Raw genomic sequence first — 21,403 nt, forward strand, 5'->3', positions numbered from 1 at the left:
GATTATTAGATGCTATTTTATCTCATAACAAGTATGTCTTAGAGATTTTTGATGAAGTCATCTGAGTACAAGTGGATCTGTAACATGTACTTTGTGTTGAACTCTAAAAGTTTACACATAATGAATGGGCTATTAAAACAAGAAGAATTTTGTCTATAAGGACTTCTGTTCATTTAGCATATTATTTGTTTAATACTATTTGTCCAGAGATTTCCATATAGTTTGCCAGTATTAAGCTGACTTTGAAACACAACTGGGTAAACATCCCATTTCATTGCAGTTTCAAAACCTGTTGTCTTATTTTACCCAGATTTGCTTGCATTTACAAGAAGCACATAAAACAAAGAAAATCTGGAAAAGATTTACTAATGCTGTTTCAAACTGAAAAGTCACATGGGTTTCTGAGGCAGAGATGAGGAAAAGCAGGGTCACAAATTTGTAGTTAAGTGTAGCTTGTTAGTGGCTAGCAATGGTCTTATTTGATTAGCAGTTTCAAATTCATTTATTTGAACATGTTAATGTTTAATATATTTGAATGTTCTTTCAGTGGTATATCTTTTCGAAACAACTTCTCTTGCATTCCAAACATAGTAAGTGCAAAGTTTCTTTTGAAGTAATATTTTAAAATACATCTAATGGAAATAAAAATTACATTTTCAGGTTTTGGTTGTATGGATTTCAAAGCCTCGAGCAACAATGGACAAATTTTCTTTTCCCATGTGGGATTTCAGATACCTAATAACTGACCTGAAATTTGGGTGATGCTTTGCATCATTTGTTTAGCATTTTAAAACATATATTTTACTATATGCATATTTAATAATTATTAGTATAAACTATAAATTTCTTGTGTTGCGTGTATATAGAATACAAGATTATCTATCATGCTGATAGCTCTTTTTAAACTTCACTGTGGTGTTTAGCTGCCTGGAGTTAGTACTTGAATGAAGCAGCACATTCTTAGTGCTGGATGTGCATATTACATTTGGGAGAGAGGTTGGATTAAGCATGGGCATAGAATTATTTTTTTAACTAATTGGTCAGCCTCTTAAATTATAGCAGACTGTTGTGTTGTGAGATGTCAAGTGTATATCACTGAATGAAGGTTTGTGGGTTTTCCAAGGGGACTGTTGGTTTGGCTGGCCTGCTGCAGCTGTCTTTAACCCTGGCACTGCCAGGCTAACTTTTTCATCTCACCATTGAAGGTGTGCCTTGTCCTTTTTGTGTGATTTCTCCCAAGGCACTATTTTACAAGAACTCAGTGCAGATTGGTACCTGGCAGTGATTTTACAAGTGCCAGTGAAATGGCTGGCAATCTGCATGTACTGGGACACTGCTGTTTGTTCACAAATAAGAGTCACTGTGCTGAATCAGACTGGAGTCCCTCTAACTCAGTGCTCTGGCTCAGCCAGCCTAGCCTCCTAGTGCCCTTCCTGAAGTCAGAGCCCACTGAGTTTGTACTTCCTAGCCTCACTATCAGGACTAGAATCTCTGTCTTCTGAGAGGAAGTCTTACAGATTTATTCCTTCTGCTGGGAACATCTGAGATCTTGGACAACTCATCTCTGTTTAGTGAAATGATGAAGAATGGGTGTCTGTTACAAAGCTGCAAAACTGGGACTTGACACAGCATGCGTTATAACACAGTTCATTTTCTGGAGCTGTGCCTCAAAACATGTATTTTCTGGATGTTCACCATGCAGCCAACTGGAGCTCTCTCTGAACTATCCAGAAGCTTTCATGCAATTCTTAAAACAGATGGAGTTTTGGTAGGGCAGTGTTGCTGGTATTTGTCTGGTGGTAGTCAGTAATATGGCACCTTCCTGCACTTATCCACTGCTAGAATGCAAAGGTGAACTGTGCATCTCTGTTCTTACTAAGTGGCATTTCAACCTTGGCTCTGGTACTGAGCACCTCTTGGTTTCCCTCCTACCACATGTAATTCTCAGGTGAATTCTGATGACCTTCCAGCATGCATCTTCCTAGCATGCAATATTTTAAGAAAAGGTAAACTAACTGAAAAATAGCTGATTGGTGAAAATACTTTTTTAAAAAAGATCAGCTACTAAGAATGAAAATTGAATGTTGAACTTTAAAAGAACCTGCAAGTACAATTGTGAAGAGAGAATTTATTATATGTGATGGAATCATTATTTCTTTGTGTACATGACACAAATTCTTCCTTTTAGAGGTAAAGTATAACATGCTTTCATAATTTTTTTTGCATTTTGTCCATCCTGTTCCTCTGGTTCATAGGACTAATGTTGAAATTCCTTTTTGCTTATGTCTAAATTCTTCTGTGTTTTAAGATGGTGGTGTTTTGTGTTATGTAGTCTATTAGTTTACTTTATTTGAAATGAAATATGAATGTCTCTGGGGTTCATTAATTGTTTTAATTTAAACTGGATTTCTTCAGTTTTCTGCTAAATATGAAAAATAGCTGAATTAATTTCTTTTTTGTTGAAGGAGGTTTTATGAAGATGGAGCAATTGTTCTTGGTGAAGAAGCAAATATGCTTGCTGGTATGCTGTTGGGACTCAATGCAATTGATTTCAGGTACTGTATTTGTGTGCTTCACAACAAAATGCTCAGGGAAAGTACTTACAAATCAATGTATTATGGAAAACATTCTTAAATTCCTGTGGTAGTTTGAGAGGCAAAACTTAGGTTGAGGCAAAGATGAGGGCAAGAGAGAGATCTTGAATGGTTCTTCTAGATAAGAACCAAGTTATACCTTTAGGTAACTGCATGATTATGGGGTAGTTTTTTCAGGTATCAAAATCTTAAAAGGAAAGAAGTATAATTGCAGAAGATATTTCAAACCTATTAAATGAAGCTTATAGACATGACATCTTTTAAAGTTATTTTTAAACTGTAAGGAAAACTGTGTGGTTAAGTACTTGGTTATGTCTTGGTACTCGAGGATAGCACTGTAACTGCATATGTAGAAGGTAATCTTTAACTTTATCACTTCTAAATTTGAAAAATGTAATTTACAAATGACCATTTAATATCAATTGGTGGTAAAATGACCTGCAGCTGAACAGCTTACATTAATTGACCTTTGCAATTTCTAGCCAGGCTTTTGTGGGTTTTCCTATATGATTAATTCTGTGATTTTGAGGTAACAAAGGTGCAAGCACACCCTAGATAATAAACAAACCAACACAGCATGTCTATATATGTACATATATTTTAAAAAAAACATCAGCAATATAAAAAGATTACAGTGCCTCTAAAAAGATAGAACCTGGCTGGTGCAAGACCTTGTTAATATGCCTGGTTGGGCCAATTTAGCCTCAGGCAGAGCCACTGGCAGAGTTTCATAACCCAGCAAAAGGAAAAGGAGACTGATAATGCTGTTCTTCATTGTTCTGTCAGTTCACTGTTAGTATTTACCTTGCAGTAGCATTAATGCTTGTCACAAACCAATATAGGAGGGAAACTGCCAGCAAACAGAATGGATGCATTGAGTGATTGACCATTGCTAAAAGGCCCTTCAGAGATTTACTGTTGTTTATGTACTTCTGTGCCAGGTTTGTTGGACCCTTCTTTGAGCCAGCTAAATTGTTGAAGAATGAAAACCATCCCCAGTAAGAGGACTGGGTAGTTCTTTTTTTGTTAGCTATTTTGTTTCACAGAAGCCTCCTATTAGTGGCAGAGATTATGGGAGAATATTGCTTAGAGAAGAAAAGGAACAAATAAGGAATGAGCAGTGTTTTCCCTTTCTGGTGGTAAAGAGCATTTAGTTCCACTGGCTATGGAACTGCACCTGGGTGGAGAAAGGGGAAAAAAAGGAAACAACCTAAAAATGCAGGTCTTGATGGCTGCTGAACCATCATGGAGTCAGATAAGTACCAGTGTAAGGAGGGGAATGTCATATTTACATTTAAGAAAAAAATGGAAGAAATAGGGAGGGAGAGGTTGAAAACACAGGATAGCTTCTTTTTCCAGCATTGTGTCATTAGATTGGCTTAACTACATCCTCAACATATGTTCTGGAAGAACAGAAGTGTGCTGCAGGATGATAAGAGTGCTAGCCTTGTGTACAGCAAAATTCAAATCTTACCAGATTTTATTAGTTTAAGCTTTACATAATCAGAAATTAAACTGCTTCTGTATAAACCCTGTACTTGGAAGGACTACAGCTATACATGAATAAGCATTGCAAGATTAGGTCTGCATTATGTAAATCCTCTCATAAATAATCATCAATTGACTGTGTTTGTCTCTCAAAAGCCTCGGTGGTACCTACTAGGGTATGAGGGCTTAGTTGTGTGACTGCTTGTTCTTTCTTTGTCCTCTGATTTCTAATATAAAGGAACCTGTTAATGGTATTCAGACTGCTGATTGGCTCTTGAAGACATTTACATTTTGTCAATGCAGCTTTTAAGAGTCTACGAATTTTCTGTGCAAAATGGGAACTTAGTACTACAGGAGCGTTTTTATTGTGCCACATATCCCAGAATGTTTCAGGCTGGGAGGGACCACAGTCTGATCCAACCTCTCTGCTCAGGCAGGGGTGTCCTAGAGCACATGGCACAGGATTGTGTTCACATGGTTCTTGAATGTCTCCAGTGAGGGACTCTACAACCTCTCTGGACAATCTAATCTGTTCCAGTGTGGGTCAGCTGCACAGTAAAAAAGTTCTTCCTCATATTCAGGTGTAATTTTCTGTGCATCAGTTTCTGCCCCTTGACTCTTGTCCTATTGCTTGGAACCACTGAGCTGAGCTTTCAGAGTGTTGTGATTTGAATGGCTCAGAAGCTGTATCCATTCTTTGCATGGTATATATGAGATTTTTTTCAGTTCAGTATCTCTTATAAATGTTGATTAGCTTATCTATGGGGAACTGTAAATACGAGTTTGGGCTGGAGATGAGCGAGCTTGCCTGAGAACATAATCTGATTTTTTTTTCTCCCCTCACAGCAATATGGAATTAGGTAATTGTGCTCTTGGAGGACTGCTTTTTCACTTTCTTGTTTTTCTTTTTTATTTTGGGGAAAAAAAACCAACAACCCTTAGATGTACTTCCTAAATAGACCTTAAATTGCCTCATTGTCAAAAATGGCACTTTGCAATTCAGTTAGCAATAGCTGTGACCTACTAGAATCTGTTTATCAATAACAGAGATAGGAAGAATGAGGAATATGAGCCTTGTGGAAGGAGTTTTGCCACTTCTGTGATAATTAAACATAGTTGAAATGCAATAATTTATTTCCAGTAAAAAAAAAATACAGTGTAAATGAAAGCTTTATAAAGCTACAGCCATTTAAGAACATTTTCCAAAACTTAGGTTCACTTATATTCGTCAGCTTCATGCACCTCAGCATCTGTAAGTGTCTGAAGGGAGAAAGACCCTGAAATATTTTTGAGAAAATTACTTTTTACTTAGTAGAATGGTTATGTAACCACTCTGCAAACCCTTTAAATTATGTTAAATGTGGAAAATTCCTTGGGCTTGTCCATAATTCTTCTGTTTCTGCTGCTTCGATTAGCTCTGGTTATTCTCTTGCAATCTCCCTGTATTATTAAGAATAAAAGTGAATGTTTAAAAATTAGGGTTTATAGCACCAAAAAATTGCAAAAAATGAAGTTGCAGGTTGGTAATATTCAACTGTCACTGTAATTTAATTTTCTTGTAATAAACTTATTGTTGTTGCTCTGTTTTATCAGTTTTTGTCTGAAGGGTGAGGGATTGGATGGAAGCTATCCAGCTGTCATAGATTATACACCGTACTTGAAGTTCACCCAAAGGTACTTCTTAGCTTTACTCTACTTTTTAAAATTTTATTTAATTGGCAAGATTTTACTTTTTATTGAGCCTCTTATTTTTCATTTCATATGCAAAATGATATTTATTTCTCAGTACAAACCTGTATACTCAGCTACCTCACTCTTTCAGACTGTTGGAATTGTTACATGATTCATGAAATGTGAGTCATGCTAATTGTGTTTCCTTGATTCAGAATAACAGGTCAGTGGAAAATGAGTGCATCTCCTTTGATGATCACCAGACCAAGCTGTCTTTTCTCTTAGGCCTTTTCTGTGTAGCCATAAAACTAAATAGATATTTTGTGCATAAAAATAATATATACACTAATAAATATAAGATATGACATAGGCAATATAAGCACATCACAGAAAGTCGTGACCAGGCTATGTAAACTGATTTTTTAGCTGCGTTTTGCTCCTCTGATCAGCCTTATGATTAATAATAAAAAGAATTCTTACTGTCTAATAAATCAAGGAGCAATTTGACATCACCAAGAAGCATGGAAATTAATGATATGTTTTCTGTTATTAGGTTTACCAAAAGGAGAGAAGCAGTTAGGAATAGTCTTGAAGATGTACAACTGAACATGAAACATCCTAGTTACTCTCTTGAAGTTCTTACTAGCTTACATGTTAGTGACAAATTGTGATTCAGTTTGTATCATGGGAGGATCACAGGGTTATGGAAATCACTACTTAAAAAAACCTAGCAAATTCTGTTAGTTGAGGGGAAATATAGTTGTAAGGGAAGATTTTCAAGTGGGTACTGGTATAAATCAGAATCACAGAATTGTTTGTGTTGCAAGGCACCTTTGGAAATCGCCTGGTCCAAGCCCAGGTGCCAAGACAGGGTCACCTATAGCAGGTGAAACCTGGAGCAGAGAGGGACACTCCACAGCTTCCCTGGGCTGCCTGTGCCAGTGCTCTGCCACCCTCCATGTAAAGAAATTCTGCTTAATGTTGAGGTGCAACTTCTTGTGTTTTGGTTTATTGCCATTACTCTTCTTTCTGTCAGTGGGCATCACTGAAAAGAGCTTGGCAGCATCTTCTTGACACCTGCCTTTGAGATATTTATATGCATTGGTGACATCCCCTCTGTCTTCTCCAGACTAAAATAAATTCTTGTCTTTGAGACAGATGTCTGCATTCTCTAGCATGCATTGATTATGGAAGATATGAAGATATTTTAACAATGAGTCTACTTACTATGTAGGGAGATACATTCTGTGAAGTAACAAGCACAGGATCTTTGCTATAAACATAGATATACATTCTGATTTAATTTATCTTGTTTTAATATATAATGACAACCACTTTTTTTTAGTTTCTGCTTTTTATGTTTTTAAGAAACAAAATCTATATTATAATGCATTTACCCTTTGTATAAGGAAAGCAGCCCACCTACAGTTGTCTGACTTGGCAAAGATCACAAGCAGTTTTTTGTCCACTTTTTAGGTGGCTACAGAAACAAAATCTTGAAATACAAGTTGTGTTTACTAATCCATCAAATTCCAATGTTTCAATTTTTTTTGTTTGCAGAGCTTTTAAAGAAATACAATGTTTCAAGTTCAGCCAGAATTTGCGTTTTTATAAGCACAGCTTTTGACTTGGCTAATAAATACGATTCTTCAGTTCTGACAGTATCAGCAGTGATGAAGAGGAGCTAAGAACGCTGGGCAGCAGTGGCAGTGAAGGCAGTACTCCAGAGAACATTGGTCCTCCTTTCATCACAGATGAAAGCAGTTGGTACAACAAATGCAAAAGGGTAGAACAGAAGTACCGGCTTGCATTGGAACAGAAGGTAAAAGATTCGTTTTGTGTGGGGGCTATGGAACCAAAGCTCATCACCAGCCAACTGGTGACATATCCATCTAAGTAAAGGCAGGAAAATATATTATTAGATGTTGTTTAGCTTCATGTAAGTGGTCCTAAATTTTATGATCCTCAGAGTATCCAAGCATCTTTGCTCACTGATTTAAGGGAAAAGAGGCTTGATGAGTTGGGGAAGAGAATAGCAATAATTCAGAGATCAGATTTCACAATCTAATGTCGAAGCTTTGGCTTCTTTATTCAATCTCAGAGTTACAGACACTGTATCTCTAATGTTAGGTTGTGAGCTTGAAGTTCACATGAATTTTCTCTTCCTTACAAGTCAAGTCACAGATTTTTATTATAGGTAGACTGACAGTTGAAGGCTTTTATGATGATAGTGATGGTAAACTTTAAGACTATATCTTGAACTAAACAAAAAGGATCAGCAAAGTAATCTATTTAGATGAAAGGTAAAACTATCTTCTCAGTGATACTGGGATGGGTTTTTAGAAAATAGATAGTTTTACAACTTGATTGAAGCAGAATGGGAAAGGAAAACATGAAAAGATGTGTTTGTGTTGGATTTTAATTTAGGTGGCATATTGAATGTAACTACAGAAGCCAAAGGTGAATTTTCCATCTAGCACCCAACATACCTTAAGTTAAAGATGAAATGAAATATATATGTCCGAATCTTTTAGTCATTTAGCATTTTCAAAGCAAAGTACTTGTCAGTTTTTCATAGCAACATTTTTACATCCACAGTAATTACAATGCATGTTAGCTAGTAGAGAGAGAAGAGGGCAGACTCTTCATACACCCCAAAGAAGTAGTGCACAAAGAAAGAAAGGAGGGATCAGGAAAAATTACAGGAAAAAAATGAAATACACCTGGCTAAATTTTTAAAAATTACTCCTATTAGTATTTTTATTGTTCTGTTTTCCTAGTGCAAGAATTCGATTTTTGTGAAATTCTGAATAAAGTCAACCATATGAAGGGCTGGAACCACACAAGGGTGCTTAGAGGTGTAATTAATTCCTTGAATATGGAATAGGTAGAATCAAAATTGGTTTATTTTAATGCACTTGAAAGAAGCTAGAGTTTTTCTAAGTAACAGTGAAAGAGTCAGATTTACTATGGGATGATGGATATTTAATATTTATTTATGTTATTTTTTAAATTATGCATACAATTACTGCTTTTGTGTTTTGGGTCTCTTAGACTTTGTTTTTGAAATATAACCCTGTTGCATCCAAGTTTCTGGTCCAATCTTCTCAGCTGGTATGGTATCACTTTCCATATGGGAAGAACTTGTGTTCCTGGGGTCCTCTCTGGTAGCAGAGGGCATTTTCCCTGCTTATATAAAGCAAAGCATGCTGTTCAAAAGGAATCTCTTCAAACACATAAATGAAAACCTTTCTCTTGAACCTCCAGAAGGAATTCCCATCCTTGCCAGACAAAAACATAGGGTCAGTTTGAGTGTACACTTTTCCCCAGCATGAGGAGAGTCCTGTCAGTCAGGAGAAGCATTGAAGAGAACAAAATAGGTGGATGTTTATTTTTCTTGATATATCCAGGTGGTTCATTTTCAAAGATACTCCATCAAAGTTGTGTCATGCATATGTAGAAACACATAACCCACATCCACAGTCAGAATCTCTAGGAACCTTTGTCTGCATAAGCACAAAGATTGTCAATGGCTGTAACAGCAAATGGTGATTTTGGTTTATTCATGAGTCCAAGATCTAGAACCATTCTCATTCCATGGAAGTTATTTCTCATTCTTTTAATAAATTGCTAACTTCTATATGCAACTAATATAGGGGTGAATTTAATTCAGTTGTAGGATAAATCTTTGGAAATTTTTTGTGCATTTAAACAATTTTCAAAATGGTAGCTACTCTGACAGCTGTTGACACTTTCCTAGTTGTCCTCCTTTGGAATGCCTACTTACAATTGCAGCAGCAAAATAACTTATTTTTCCTGCAGTCAGAAAATTTTCTATTCTCTAATTTTCATTTGGGGATATGCCTGCCAAGTTTTTATATGATTCCCTTCAACTATACTGCATCTGTTCTATTACAGCTTGAACAAATGACCATTAAGATGGACTGTGTAACAGAGCTCCTTTCCCAAGCGTTTCTCTCCCTTCCCTTTTTTCATGCCAATGAGTTGCACCAACGACTGTTGCACTCAGTGCAGTAGGTACCAGTTAATCAGAGACTTTTATTTGAACAAAAGGGGTTTCTGACATTCTGTGTGTTGGAAAACTGGGTGTTCGTGACAAGAAGACCAAGTTAAAAATAATGTCTTTAGTAGCTGATACAGTAGGTCTGATGGATCCTTCTTTTGCTCTATTGTCATTCATTTTGCCAGAACAGTGATAAATTCCTTTTGTGCCTGCCAAGTAACTCTGTGTGCTGCAGCCATTAATAGCACCAGGTCACAATGTGACATGCAATTGGATTGCAGCTAAGATACAGGTCTCTCTTCTGAGCCATTTGAGTGGTAGGGATAGGGTCAGGTGTTACTTCAGCAAGCTAAATCCTAGCATTGCTTTATTGGATCAGCTACACTCTGCAGGTTTAGACCTAGACTCCTTGGTTAGGCTACTGTCCCATCTGGTGTACTTGACCGAAGCAGATGTGGAGGAAAGAATAAACACAAAGCACATGATTATGCCCCACTTTCCTTCTACTGCAGCCTTAGCCAATGTATGTCACCTGAGGGGCTGCCTGAAGCTAAAAGGTTTGTCTGTAGTAACCTCAGATAGATGTCTCTGCCAAATACTTGTCAAATATCCCCTCGATTCCATGTAAAATTTCACCATCCAAACATTTTTTATTTTGGCAAAGCATTCTGTGAATCTGCCATCTGTTGTGTGAAAAACTACCTCCTATTCTGTCTCTTGAAATCTGGCTCCTAAGAGCTTGATTTCATGGTGCCTAGCTCTTGCTTTTTAAAAGGTTAGGAACTGTCTCTTCCTTTCTGCCCTGCCCAGGCCACTCTGGAAATATGACGACTTTGTCTTTTCCAAGTTGTCTCCTGTCCAGATCAATGAGTCATACTTTACACATTTGTTATTTATGTGCAAGTTATCCCTTCCCTGTTCTGGAATGGTTTAAGCTGTTCACTTTTGAATAGTAAACTCCTGAATTATTTGTGTACTGTTTTTACTGGAAGTTTATATGCTTGTACTGGTGGGATGTGCATCTCCATGTCATTATAGATAGACATATTTACTGTCCAGAGGATTATGTTTCTGATACTGGTGCTTCTGGTCTAAAATGTTTGTAAAATTTTTTGTTGTTGTTTTTTTGGGAGGGATTATGTTTGTGAGAGGCAGGAAATTTGTTATGTTGTAATGCAGCATTTAGTACTTTCAAAATACTAACTTAGAACTTCAAGGAATATTGTAGGAGTCAACAGTAATATTTGATGAGGCAGAACTAGGCATACTGAAAAGTTCTCAAGATTCCTTGGAACTTGTACTGAGACTAAAAAGTCCCTGTCAAAGATAAATATACCCAATGGATAGAACTATATTTAACTATAGGATCACAGAACAGTTGTAGTCAGATGGCACCTCTGGAGATTGTCTTGTCCATCTCCCCTGCTCAGGAAAAAAGTAGACTAGAGCAGGTTTCTCAAGGCCTTTTGCAGTCAGGCTGTGAATATCTTGGGGATACACATTCTCTAGCCTGTTTGGACAGGCTCATTTAATGGGGAAAAAAAGAAAGAGGAAAGAGAAGTTTTCTTTAGTTTCCTGTGGGCATATATTTCTGGTTTTGTCCATTGCCTCTTTTCACTGGCTATCACAAAGAAGAGTCTGATTCCATCATGCATACACCCTCCCATTAAACACTGATGCACATTGTTACAGTTCTTTTCCCTCTTCTCTTCAGCCCTGAACTGAGCAACCAGCCCCTTCTGTTTCTTCTCATACCAGAGATGTTTCAAACCCTTAACAGTCTTTGTGGTGATGAATTACACTAGTAGCACTTTGCTACCAGCTAATGTGAACCTGTTTTCTTAACTCAGCAGGAGTTCAGAACAGAGACATCCATTCTGTATCTCTGAAAACTACCTTGTTTTTAATACCTTTTTTTAAAACGTGGGCACATAAAACATTTTTCCACAGGTTTCAAGGAATGTGCACAATTTTATGTAGCGTAGACTTACTGTATTTGGTTTTAATTGGCAATTTCTAATAAGTTACTAACATCTGACAGGCTGGAACCTTCTTTGTCATTTTAATATGTGATTCAAAATTTCAAAGAAACTTCAAAATAACATTGGATATTTTATTAATAGTAATTCTGCATCCCTTTCATTAACTACAAAGATCCATGTAGATATAATCTACTCTTACCCTTGTGTATTATCTAACATCTTGCACCTGTTCAGTTGTAGAATTTGGAATTTTTTTTCTTGTACTTGTGACAGTTGTTTTTGAAAAATGAATTAGTGTTTCTTGCTGGTGGCTTTCCTGTCTCATTTTTTCATCATTTTTCTACTCTTCTGTAAGAGTATAAATAAATATATGATTTTCCTGTTGCCTACTAGGAAATCTCAAACTAATCTGAAGTCAGTTTACTAGTCTGTTTAAAGATAAATAATTTAAAAACCTACAACAAACCCAAAATAAAATTGTATACATCATAAACCAACGAATATGAACATGCATAATCGAGAGTGGTTTTGATAGTGTGTTCTTCAAAGTTTTCTAATAACTTACATTTTCAGGGTTATCTTGAAGAATTGGTACGACTCAGAGAAAACCAGCTGTCTGAATCTGTCTCACAGAATAAACTGCTGTTACAAAGAATTGAAGATATGGATCTAGCCCATAAAATGGAGAAGGAGCAGCTGGAATATATCATTGTGGAACTGCAAGACCAGTTGTAAGTTAGCATAATGGAGAAGCATTGCTACAGCAGCATTACTTAAATTATTTAAGTTATATAACTATACAATATGTGGAGTTTCTAATCCTGTGGAAATGAGTCAACTTCTTAAAGAAATTGATGTATTTTAGCTTTTTTTTTTTATCTGACAAGTCTTGGATTTGGGAATGGCTCCCTGGAAACCATAGTAGTGTAAAACAGAATAATTCTGAGATTAAATATTTAAATTTTTTAAATCTGAAATAGTTTACAGTAACTTGCTTAAATTTTATACACATTTTTATAAAACGTTCTTTATATTTCATTACTTCTTGTTTTAAGGCTACCCCTAAAAATATCGAAACCAGCTACCTTCTGAAGACCATTTTTTAAAAGTTAGGCAAGAGGAGTAAAAAATATTTATTTTCTTTGGCTAGATTTTAATTTATTTGTGATGGCTCAGACACGGTAGAAGTGAGTTCCGATAGTCCTAAAACCATTCAAACTGGCAAAACAGTTCACTATCACCTTTTCTTCAATGCAAGGCAAAATGCTAAAACAGTAGAAGGCTTATTTTTTATTTTTATAGCATATGTGGTTTCTAGTATGATAAATATTGGAGTATCTTATGATCATTATACAGTTTATCCTCTCAGCCCTGTCTGTTGGGTGGGGAGGTGCTCTCCTTTTGCAGAGACATTGCCAGGTTGGATGGGTCTCTGAGCAGCCTGGTGCAATGAAAGGTGTCCCTGCCCATGGCAGGGTGCTGGAGCAAGATGATCTCTAAGGTCCCTCCCAGCCCAAGGCATTCTGTAATTCTGTGTTTGAAGACCCAGGCAGATGGAACACTAAGTGATAGGTTGCCATGAAACTGCCATTCAACTGCAGCAGTTGAATGTTCTCTTCATAACAAATATAAAACAAGTTGTTTTGCCTTAAATCTGGATTCATTTGTTAATGTCTGAGCCATGGAGTAACACGGCAGCCATCTGAGATCTTTGAAACAATTCATCATAAAGAGAATATATGAAGACACCATCCAAAAGGGTCTTTACTGCAAAGTAAAATATTTCAAGCTTGTAAGCAAAGCTTTGAGGTTTTTTCCTGCTGCTCTCTCTCTCATGATAGATCATTTTATTGCCAGTGCTTGAAACGGATTTTATGAAAATATTCAGGAATATGGAATTGGTATTTTATTTAGGCCAAATGCAGAGTTGATTAAGAAAAAAAGATGTTTTTCCAAATTTCTTTTTTTTCCCTCTGATTGACTGTAAGATTTTGAGATATACCTGCTCTTGAACTTTTCTCTGAACTTGCTGATATGCCTAATGATTCATGTTATACTGCTTTGGCATCCCTGGTTATTTGGGGGACGTGGGGGAAGGTGTAAACTTATTTAAACCTACACTGATACTGGAAATTTTGAATGTTCATACCTGCTGTTAAATTTTAGCTGAGATGTATGCAGTCAGACTGTTCTGAAGATCTCAGCCTTTCAGGTTTGATTTTGTTTGATGGCTTTATTGTGTAAAGGCTCAAATTGTGGAATAACCTCTTGTATCTTGACAGTGTTCTTGTATATCTGTTTGTGAGACACTGCAGTCAGGAGTCTGAACTACTCTAGATATTTGGAGTATAATTTTACATTTTTATGGCTGTGAGAGTAGTGTGCCTGTCAGGTAAGGGAGAGTAAGAAATACTCCTAGCAGGTTTATAATGGTCAACATCAGTCAACTTATTTTAATCATATTTGGTATTTATGTTGGGTTTTTTATTCCAACCAAAGGTAATCTGGCAGCAGAATGTGTTTTATCAGTAATATGTCTGTAATGAGGCATGAGTTTTGGCCAATTGCTTTTTATGGTCCAGCCATTTTAGAATGATGTTAAAGTAATACCAAAACTTAGTGTTTTGCTCCCCTACCATTACTGGCATTTTGAAGCAGTGAATGTAAGCTGTAATTTGAATTCATCAGCAGATAAGAGCAAGTCTGGGACTGTAATTCTGCCCAAGGCATACTGCATTGCTGTTTGTAAAACACTTTGAGATCTGGTTTAGGATTGTTTGCTGTGTAATTGAAACTATTATAAATAAACATTCTATACTTCCTTTTTGATGATGCTCTTCTATTCTACTGGCTGTTGTTCTAAAGGTAGCGAGGTCTATGACTTCAAACTTCTGTTGAGTAAGGTTTTCTTGAGGTTTCCAAAATTATATTTCACAGGCATGAAAAGCAAAATGTTTATGTATCTTGTCAGTGGACTTGACAGAATCTGAGTCTATATCTATTTCTGCCTTCCCCCACCAAAAAAAAAAAAAGTAAGGTGAGGAATAGAGGTCTGCCTTTGTTTACCATATAGGCTGTTGCTGTTGCTGACTTGGAAACCAGTTAACCCAGGATCAACAGATCAACAAGGCCTTCAGGTTAAACATTAGATTTCCTACAGAGAAGCTTTTCTGTATGCACGTTCACTAAGGGGGTTGCTGCAAAGCATGAAATAAATATGGGGATAGGACATCAGAAAAATTTGGAAGGAATTTTTCTTTTACAGCTGCTATACTTCATGTTCTGCAATTTTCAGTACTCTTAACTTTGTCTCACACACTTGAATATTCAAACTACAATGAACAAACAACATAGTTTCCAATTTAGTTAAAAGATCTCATCCATTTTACAGATCTCATGAATACCATTATCTGGAAAATGGTGAAGCTGAAAATTTATCATTTAGTTATTCACAAGAGTAACTTTTTTTGTGTCTCTCAGGTAAATTGCATTCCTTAGCAATATGCCCACCCATCTGGGGATTGGACCTCTTACATTGTTGGCAGGTATCTGATGGCAAATTAAGTTGGAAAAGTGAATCTGCAATAGACAACCTGATTATCAGTTCAGCACCCTTAAGCTAATACACAGCTGATCAGGAAGAAGGTTCAGACTGGACACTGGCAAACATCCCTTTACCCAGAGGGAGGTCAAACACTGCAATAGGCTCCTGGAGAGGTGGTTGATGCCCCCAGTCCATCAGTGTTCATGAGGCATTTCAATTTAGTGAATTGTAATAATGATGAGCCACTCAGGCCCTTCATTTTTTGTCTTCAGATGTCATCACTGTCATGTGGTTTTTTTCCTAGAACTTGAATTGAACACTACAGAGCAGTGCTTTTGGCTCCACTTTTCTCTAAGAATTGTGTATTTTTACAGTGAGGGTGAGGCAGTTCTAAAGGCCCTAAAGTATGTAAAATTAACTGCTCTGAAGTGCTTGAAAATAGCAGCTCACAGGAGGACAGCCAGGAGAAGCCTGTGATCCATGGCATGTCTAGATGAAAAAATAGTTCAAAGTCTGTAACATTCAAATTACAGAATTGTCATTTGATGGGATAGGGATCCCAAAGCATCAAGGAGCTGGATCCTGGAGTATTTGAAATGTACAGAGGCAGACATTCCTGCCTCCTCTGTGTTTCTGGAAATGTTGAATGTCTCTTGAAGCACAGGGACATTTGATCGCACACCCCATCAGTAAAAAAAATTCTAAGAACCTCCACAATATAGATATAATTATTTATAAATTATATAAATATACTATTGTGCTAATATATTATTTGCATTCTTAAACATACAAAAATAGAAATTGAAGAGTATAAGATAAAGACGAAATAAACAATTTACTTTGTTATGTAAATGTTATATGTTACATTTTAAAAATTTTGTTAGCAGTACAAGAAGGATATTTTCCAGTACCCCAAACAATTATCTTCTGCATCCCACTTTGACCCCACTGCCTTGAAGGACTAGTTAGCTCAGTCAAAGATGTGACTGGGCAAAATCTGGAACCATTGGCCCACAATATCCTTGCATTAAAACTCTTTAGCTCAGCTTAAACAGCCTTTTTTCCCCCTTAAGGTGATTCTTAGTCTTTCTTTTGACTAACACACAACCTGTGTTAGGACAAAATCTGCTTTTGTTACTTTCAAGTTCAGATTCTGCATCTGAAATTGATATTTATATATGTTAAATATTGATGTATGATTACAAGAGAGATTCATTAATTTCCTGATTGGCTCATTTCCTGCATATTGACTTGCTGATGTTATAAAAATTGATCTCACTGATGTTATAAAAGTTGATAATTTTAACATGCAACATCTTTTTAAACAAAGTGAAAGGAAAAAGGAAAGCATTGTATGCAAAGCAGAAAAACTCTCAAAATGCTTTAGAAGTTTTTTCTTCTGCTTTGATTTTTGCTGAAATGAGAACGGTGATTTGTGTAATGTTTACCACCACAGGTTTCCTCCTAAAGAATTTTTTCAGGTTTTCAGGTTGGTGTGCCTGGTGTAAGATGGTATGCCCCTTTGTCCCCATTGGTGTAATTTTTTAATCAATTTATCATATTTATGGGAAAGTTATTTTGTACATTCAAAATAATATATGTTTTATGTACATATGACTGTGCTATATTTTATACCACTCTCTTTTATCTCCCTCTACTGTTTCTTTGTAGATCCCCATCTTGTTATGGTGTTCTGTGGAGGGAAGAAAAGTTAGGGGGGAAAAAAGTCAGTCTTCCATGTTTGGAATTCTGTTACTGGTTAAGGCATAGATAAGCATCAAATTAAATTGAAGGGACACTCACATCTTATACTGAATTAAGCTTGACTGTGGAATTAAGAATTTTTTTAATGTGTTGTCATGTCTTAAAGATAGGTTTAATTTGTCTGGCTGTTCCTTCAGAATTAGCCTTTTCAAGGTCCAAACTATGCTATTCCTCCATTCTTAATGTCTTAATATAACATAATATTTTATTATATTAATAATACTTAATATTTTAATATCCAGCAATACTGCATTTTCTATCTGAATAATACAGCTGTATTTGTAAAGAGAGTAAATTCGGATGAGATTAACTCCAGGCAAAATTACCTTCTCTGTTTCAAACACACCATGACCTACCAGGTCTGTTATGGACTACATGAAGGAAGATACACTATATTCTCTTTTAGCAAAGATGATTTCTTTTCAGTGAATGGTCATGCCCCATTTGGTTAAAAAACTTGCTTATGAAAATAGTATTTCTGCTTGTCTTCACTTTGTCAAGATGCTGTTTGTAAACACTCTGGAGTCTGCAGTGTGCTGCTGTGAGCAGGCAGGGCAGGGTCAGAGGGGAAGGCACAGGGCTGTAGAGGACGCAGGCTGTAGCTGGGCTGTCAGGGCTGTGGAGGATGCAGGCTGTAGCTGGGATGTCAGGGCTGTGGAGGATGCAGGCTGTAGCTGGGATGTCAGGGCTGTGGAGGATGCAGGCTGTAGCTGGGCTGTGGAGGATGCAGGCTGTAGCTGGGCTGTCAGGGACAGGGCTGTGGAGGATGCAGGCTGTAGCTGGGCTGTCAGGGATGAGGCTGTGTAGGATGCAGGCTGTAGCTGGGCTGTGGAGGATGCAGGCTGTAGCTGGGCTGTCAGGGATGAGGCTGTGGAGGATGCAGGCTGTAGCTGGGCTGACAGGGCTGTGGAGGATGCAGGCTGTAGCTGGGCTGTCAGGGCTGTAGAGGATGCAGGCTGTAGCTGGGCTGTCAGGGCTGTAGAGGATGCAGGCTGTAGCTGGGCTGTCAGGGCTGTAGAGGATGCAGGCTGTAGCTGGGCTGTCAGGGACAGGGCTCTAGAGGATGCAGGCTGTAGCTGGGCTGTCAGGGCTGTGGAGGATGCAGGCTGTAGCTGGGATGTCAGGGCTGTGGAGGATGCAGGCTGTAGCTGGGCTGTCAGGGCTCTGGAGGATGCAGGCTGTAGCTGGGCTGTCAGGGATGAGGCTGTGGAGGATGCAGGCTGTAGCTGGGCTGTGGAGGATGCAGGCTGTAGCTGGGCTGTCAGGGCTGTGGAGGATGCAGGCTGTAGCTGGGCTGTGGAGGATGCAGGCTGTAGCTGGGCTGTCAGGGCTCTGGAGGATGCAGGCTGTAGCTGGGCTGTCAGGGATGAGGCTGTGGAGGATGCAGGCTGTAGCTGGGCTGTGGAGGATGCAGGCTGTAGCTGGGCTGTCAGGGCTGTGGAGGATGCAGGCTGTAGCTGGGCTGTCAGGGATGAGGCTGTGGAGGATGCAGGCTGTAGCTGGGCTGTCAGGGATGAGGCTGTGGAGGATGCAGGCTGTAGCTGGGATGTCAGGGACAGGGCTGTAGAGGATGCAGGCTGTAGCTGGGCTGTCAGGGACAGGGCTGTAGAGGATGCAGGCTGTAGCTGGGCTGTCAGGGCTGTGGAGGATGCAGGCTGTAGCTGGGATGTCAGGGCTCTGGAGGATGCAGGCTGTAGTTGGGCTGTCAGGGCTGTAGAGGATGCAGGCTGTAGCTGGGCTGTCAGGGCTGTGGAGGATGCAGGCTGTAGCTGGGATGTCAGGGCTCTGGAGGATGCAGGCTGTAGTTGGGCTGTCAGGGCTGTAGAGGATGCAGGCTGTAGCTGGGCTGTCAGGTCTCTGGAGGATGCAGGCTGTAGCTGGGCTGTCAGGGCTGTGGAGGATGCAGGCTGTAGCTGGGCTGTGGAGGATGCAGGCTGTAGCTGGGCTGTCAGGGACCAAGCAGAGAAAAGCTTCTCCAAGGAAATGGAAGCAGAAGGTTTTGAGGAAAGGCTTTGAAATTTAGCTGTGTTTTGTGTCTCCTTGTGAGTAAAACTTGAATGTGGGTTGCCTGGCTTTGTAATCCTAGCTCAAAACCTAAATCATCAGGAGAAGTAGGGAAGGTGGATCAATTTTTTGTAGCCCTCTTGCCTTCATTTCAGATAGTCCCTCTTTTAAGGCTTTTTTCAAAGAAACTGAATTCTTCAACTGCTTAAGTACAGTAAATCCAATTTGTTGCAGCTGCTTTACTTCCTCACTGAAAGGAAGTTGAAGATTAAATTTTAATCTTTGATCTTGGTAAGTTTCTTTCCTAGAATGTGAAAACTGAGAATGCTAATCCTTTCCTTTTAAAGCTTTAATGGATCCTGCTATCAAACCCTAATTCACATTAGCCATGCTTTTATTTGTAATGCTTCCTGTCTGTCCTCTGCTTCTCCCTCAAGTTTGAGCAGCAGTTTGAAATCCTTAATATTGCAGTTTGCTTGATTTTCAAGTCTTTCTTTTTCAACTTGTCTGTGTGTGGGTTTTGGGGTTTTTTTGGTGTTTTTTTTTTCTTTACATCATAGAAAAAATATTACATATTACATCATAGAAAAAATATTACATATTCTGAGAGATGATAAAACTTTTGTTTAGGCAGTGTTTTGAAATTTTTTTTTGGTGTAACTTTTTCTTTTCAAGGTTGCTGCAATATCATAATCCCATTCTGTTTTACGAGGGTGTGAGTTGACAGCAAGAAGGGAAGTTCTGGTTTTTGTGAGGTGGAAATCCAAGAAGTCTTGGGTGTTTCCTTTTTTGCAAATATAACTAGGAAAAGTTCAGCTGGGCGTAGGACATCGAGAGATTCCTGCAATTCAGAGAGAAACACACAGGGCAAGGTGCAGAACTATGCACAATTAAACAATTTGCAGGGAAGCCTCCAACATGATTATTGTGTTCTTAGAATCCACAGGGGTTTATTGTGCAAATGGAAACCAAAAGTTTCTGGGCTGATAGCAGCCTGAAGGAAAGGGCTTTCTCTACAGGATGCAGTAGATAGAGAGACATTTATTTTTAACCCCTCATATTTTACTCTCTTATTCCTAACTATTAAAAGGGGGTGTTAAAAGGTTTGTTTTAAAATAAACCTTAACATTCTAAAAAAAGTTTAAAGCTTTTGAAGCTATTGATGCCTTCAAGGATGTGTTGGAATATTTACAGGAAAATGTTTTCTGACTCCAGAATGAAAAATACTTTTGTAAGGAATCTGCCTTCTGCTCCCTTCTGCCCTTCAGTCCCCCTTGGTGGGTTAGAGACCCACAGGGACTTTTCTTTCCCCATTTTGCATAATAATGACATTAGCATGGCAGTGTGTCCCCTTCTAGAAGTCTAATGTGTAATACTAAAATCTGTTTTTATCTTTTCTCTCTTCTCCTATAGTTTCACTTCTATGGATAAAGGCATTGCATAGAAGTACCAAGCAAGAAAGCTTTAAATAAGTTACTTGGACATTAGCACCTTATGCATTCCAAACTCCAGAACATTTGTGCAATGTAGAATTAAAAGATTGGGAACAGGAAAAAGTGAGGCCTTTCAAAATAATAATAATAATGACAAGTATTGAGCCTCTGAAGGCCTCAGTACGATGCAAATGATGTGCATTCATGATAGGAAAGCAGATTGTGTGGATTAGGAGTTCCTTCCTCTGTCAATAAACCTGAACTGTGGCAGAAGAAGAGTACTTGCTTTGGCATAGCAATACAGCACACATCATTGTCTTCCTCTTCTAATTTCACAAGAGAATTATCTTGTGTGTGGAACCTCTGGTGAACTTGAGGTTTTCTTGTCATAAAAGAGTTTGAATAACTTGATGCTGCAAATGGAGGGATTAGAAAGAAACAGATAAAAATTATGGTAAATTAATCATGGTGCATAATCATTAACTGCTGGATTTCAGTCACAGAGCCTGAATTTGATTTCTTTGTGTTTTATCTGTTTAGATAAATAACCTTGCCATTACCATTTGCTTCTGAGAGTCACAGGGTTTTGTGCTTAATTTCTTAACCTTCATATTCATCTGTTGTACATTTCCTTCTGTGTTCCAAAAAATACTGATGGGAAAAGCAAGTATTTCATATTGCTTATACATAAATGAGAAAAGTTGAGCAGAATTTAATCTTTTCTAATATTTTTAATGCTAGTTACATGAAATTCAATATCAAACTAAATGAGCTTTAAATGACAAATAATGAAAAAATGATCATTTTTTAAGGTTAGAAGAACACCAACAGGTTAGAATGGGGAGGAGAGGCTAGTTCTGTATTTGCAGACATTATTTTATTATTGATATACTGAAGGA

General features: G+C 37.9%; 1 protein-coding gene across 1 annotated transcript in view; it reads left to right on the top strand.

Annotated features, from left to right (window-relative positions):
* Window positions 1-21,403, top strand: part of RUNDC3B (RUN domain containing 3B) — a 52,371-nt gene that overhangs the window by 18,024 nt on the left and 12,944 nt on the right. Inside the window, exons 5-8 of the mRNA XM_071428936.1 lie at window positions 2,466-2,555; window positions 5,676-5,756; window positions 7,407-7,575; window positions 12,333-12,490. Coding sequence (XP_071285037.1) covers window positions 2,466-2,555; window positions 5,676-5,756; window positions 7,407-7,575; window positions 12,333-12,490 — 498 coding nt within the window. The remainder of the gene's footprint in view (window positions 1-2,465; window positions 2,556-5,675; window positions 5,757-7,406; window positions 7,576-12,332; window positions 12,491-21,403) is intronic.

Source organism: Agelaius tricolor, unplaced genomic scaffold, assembly GCF_023055355.1.
Source record: "Agelaius tricolor isolate 1412-34295 unplaced genomic scaffold, bAgeTri1.0.p SCAF_6, whole genome shotgun sequence".
NCBI lineage: Eukaryota > Metazoa > Chordata > Aves > Passeriformes > Icteridae > Agelaius > Agelaius tricolor.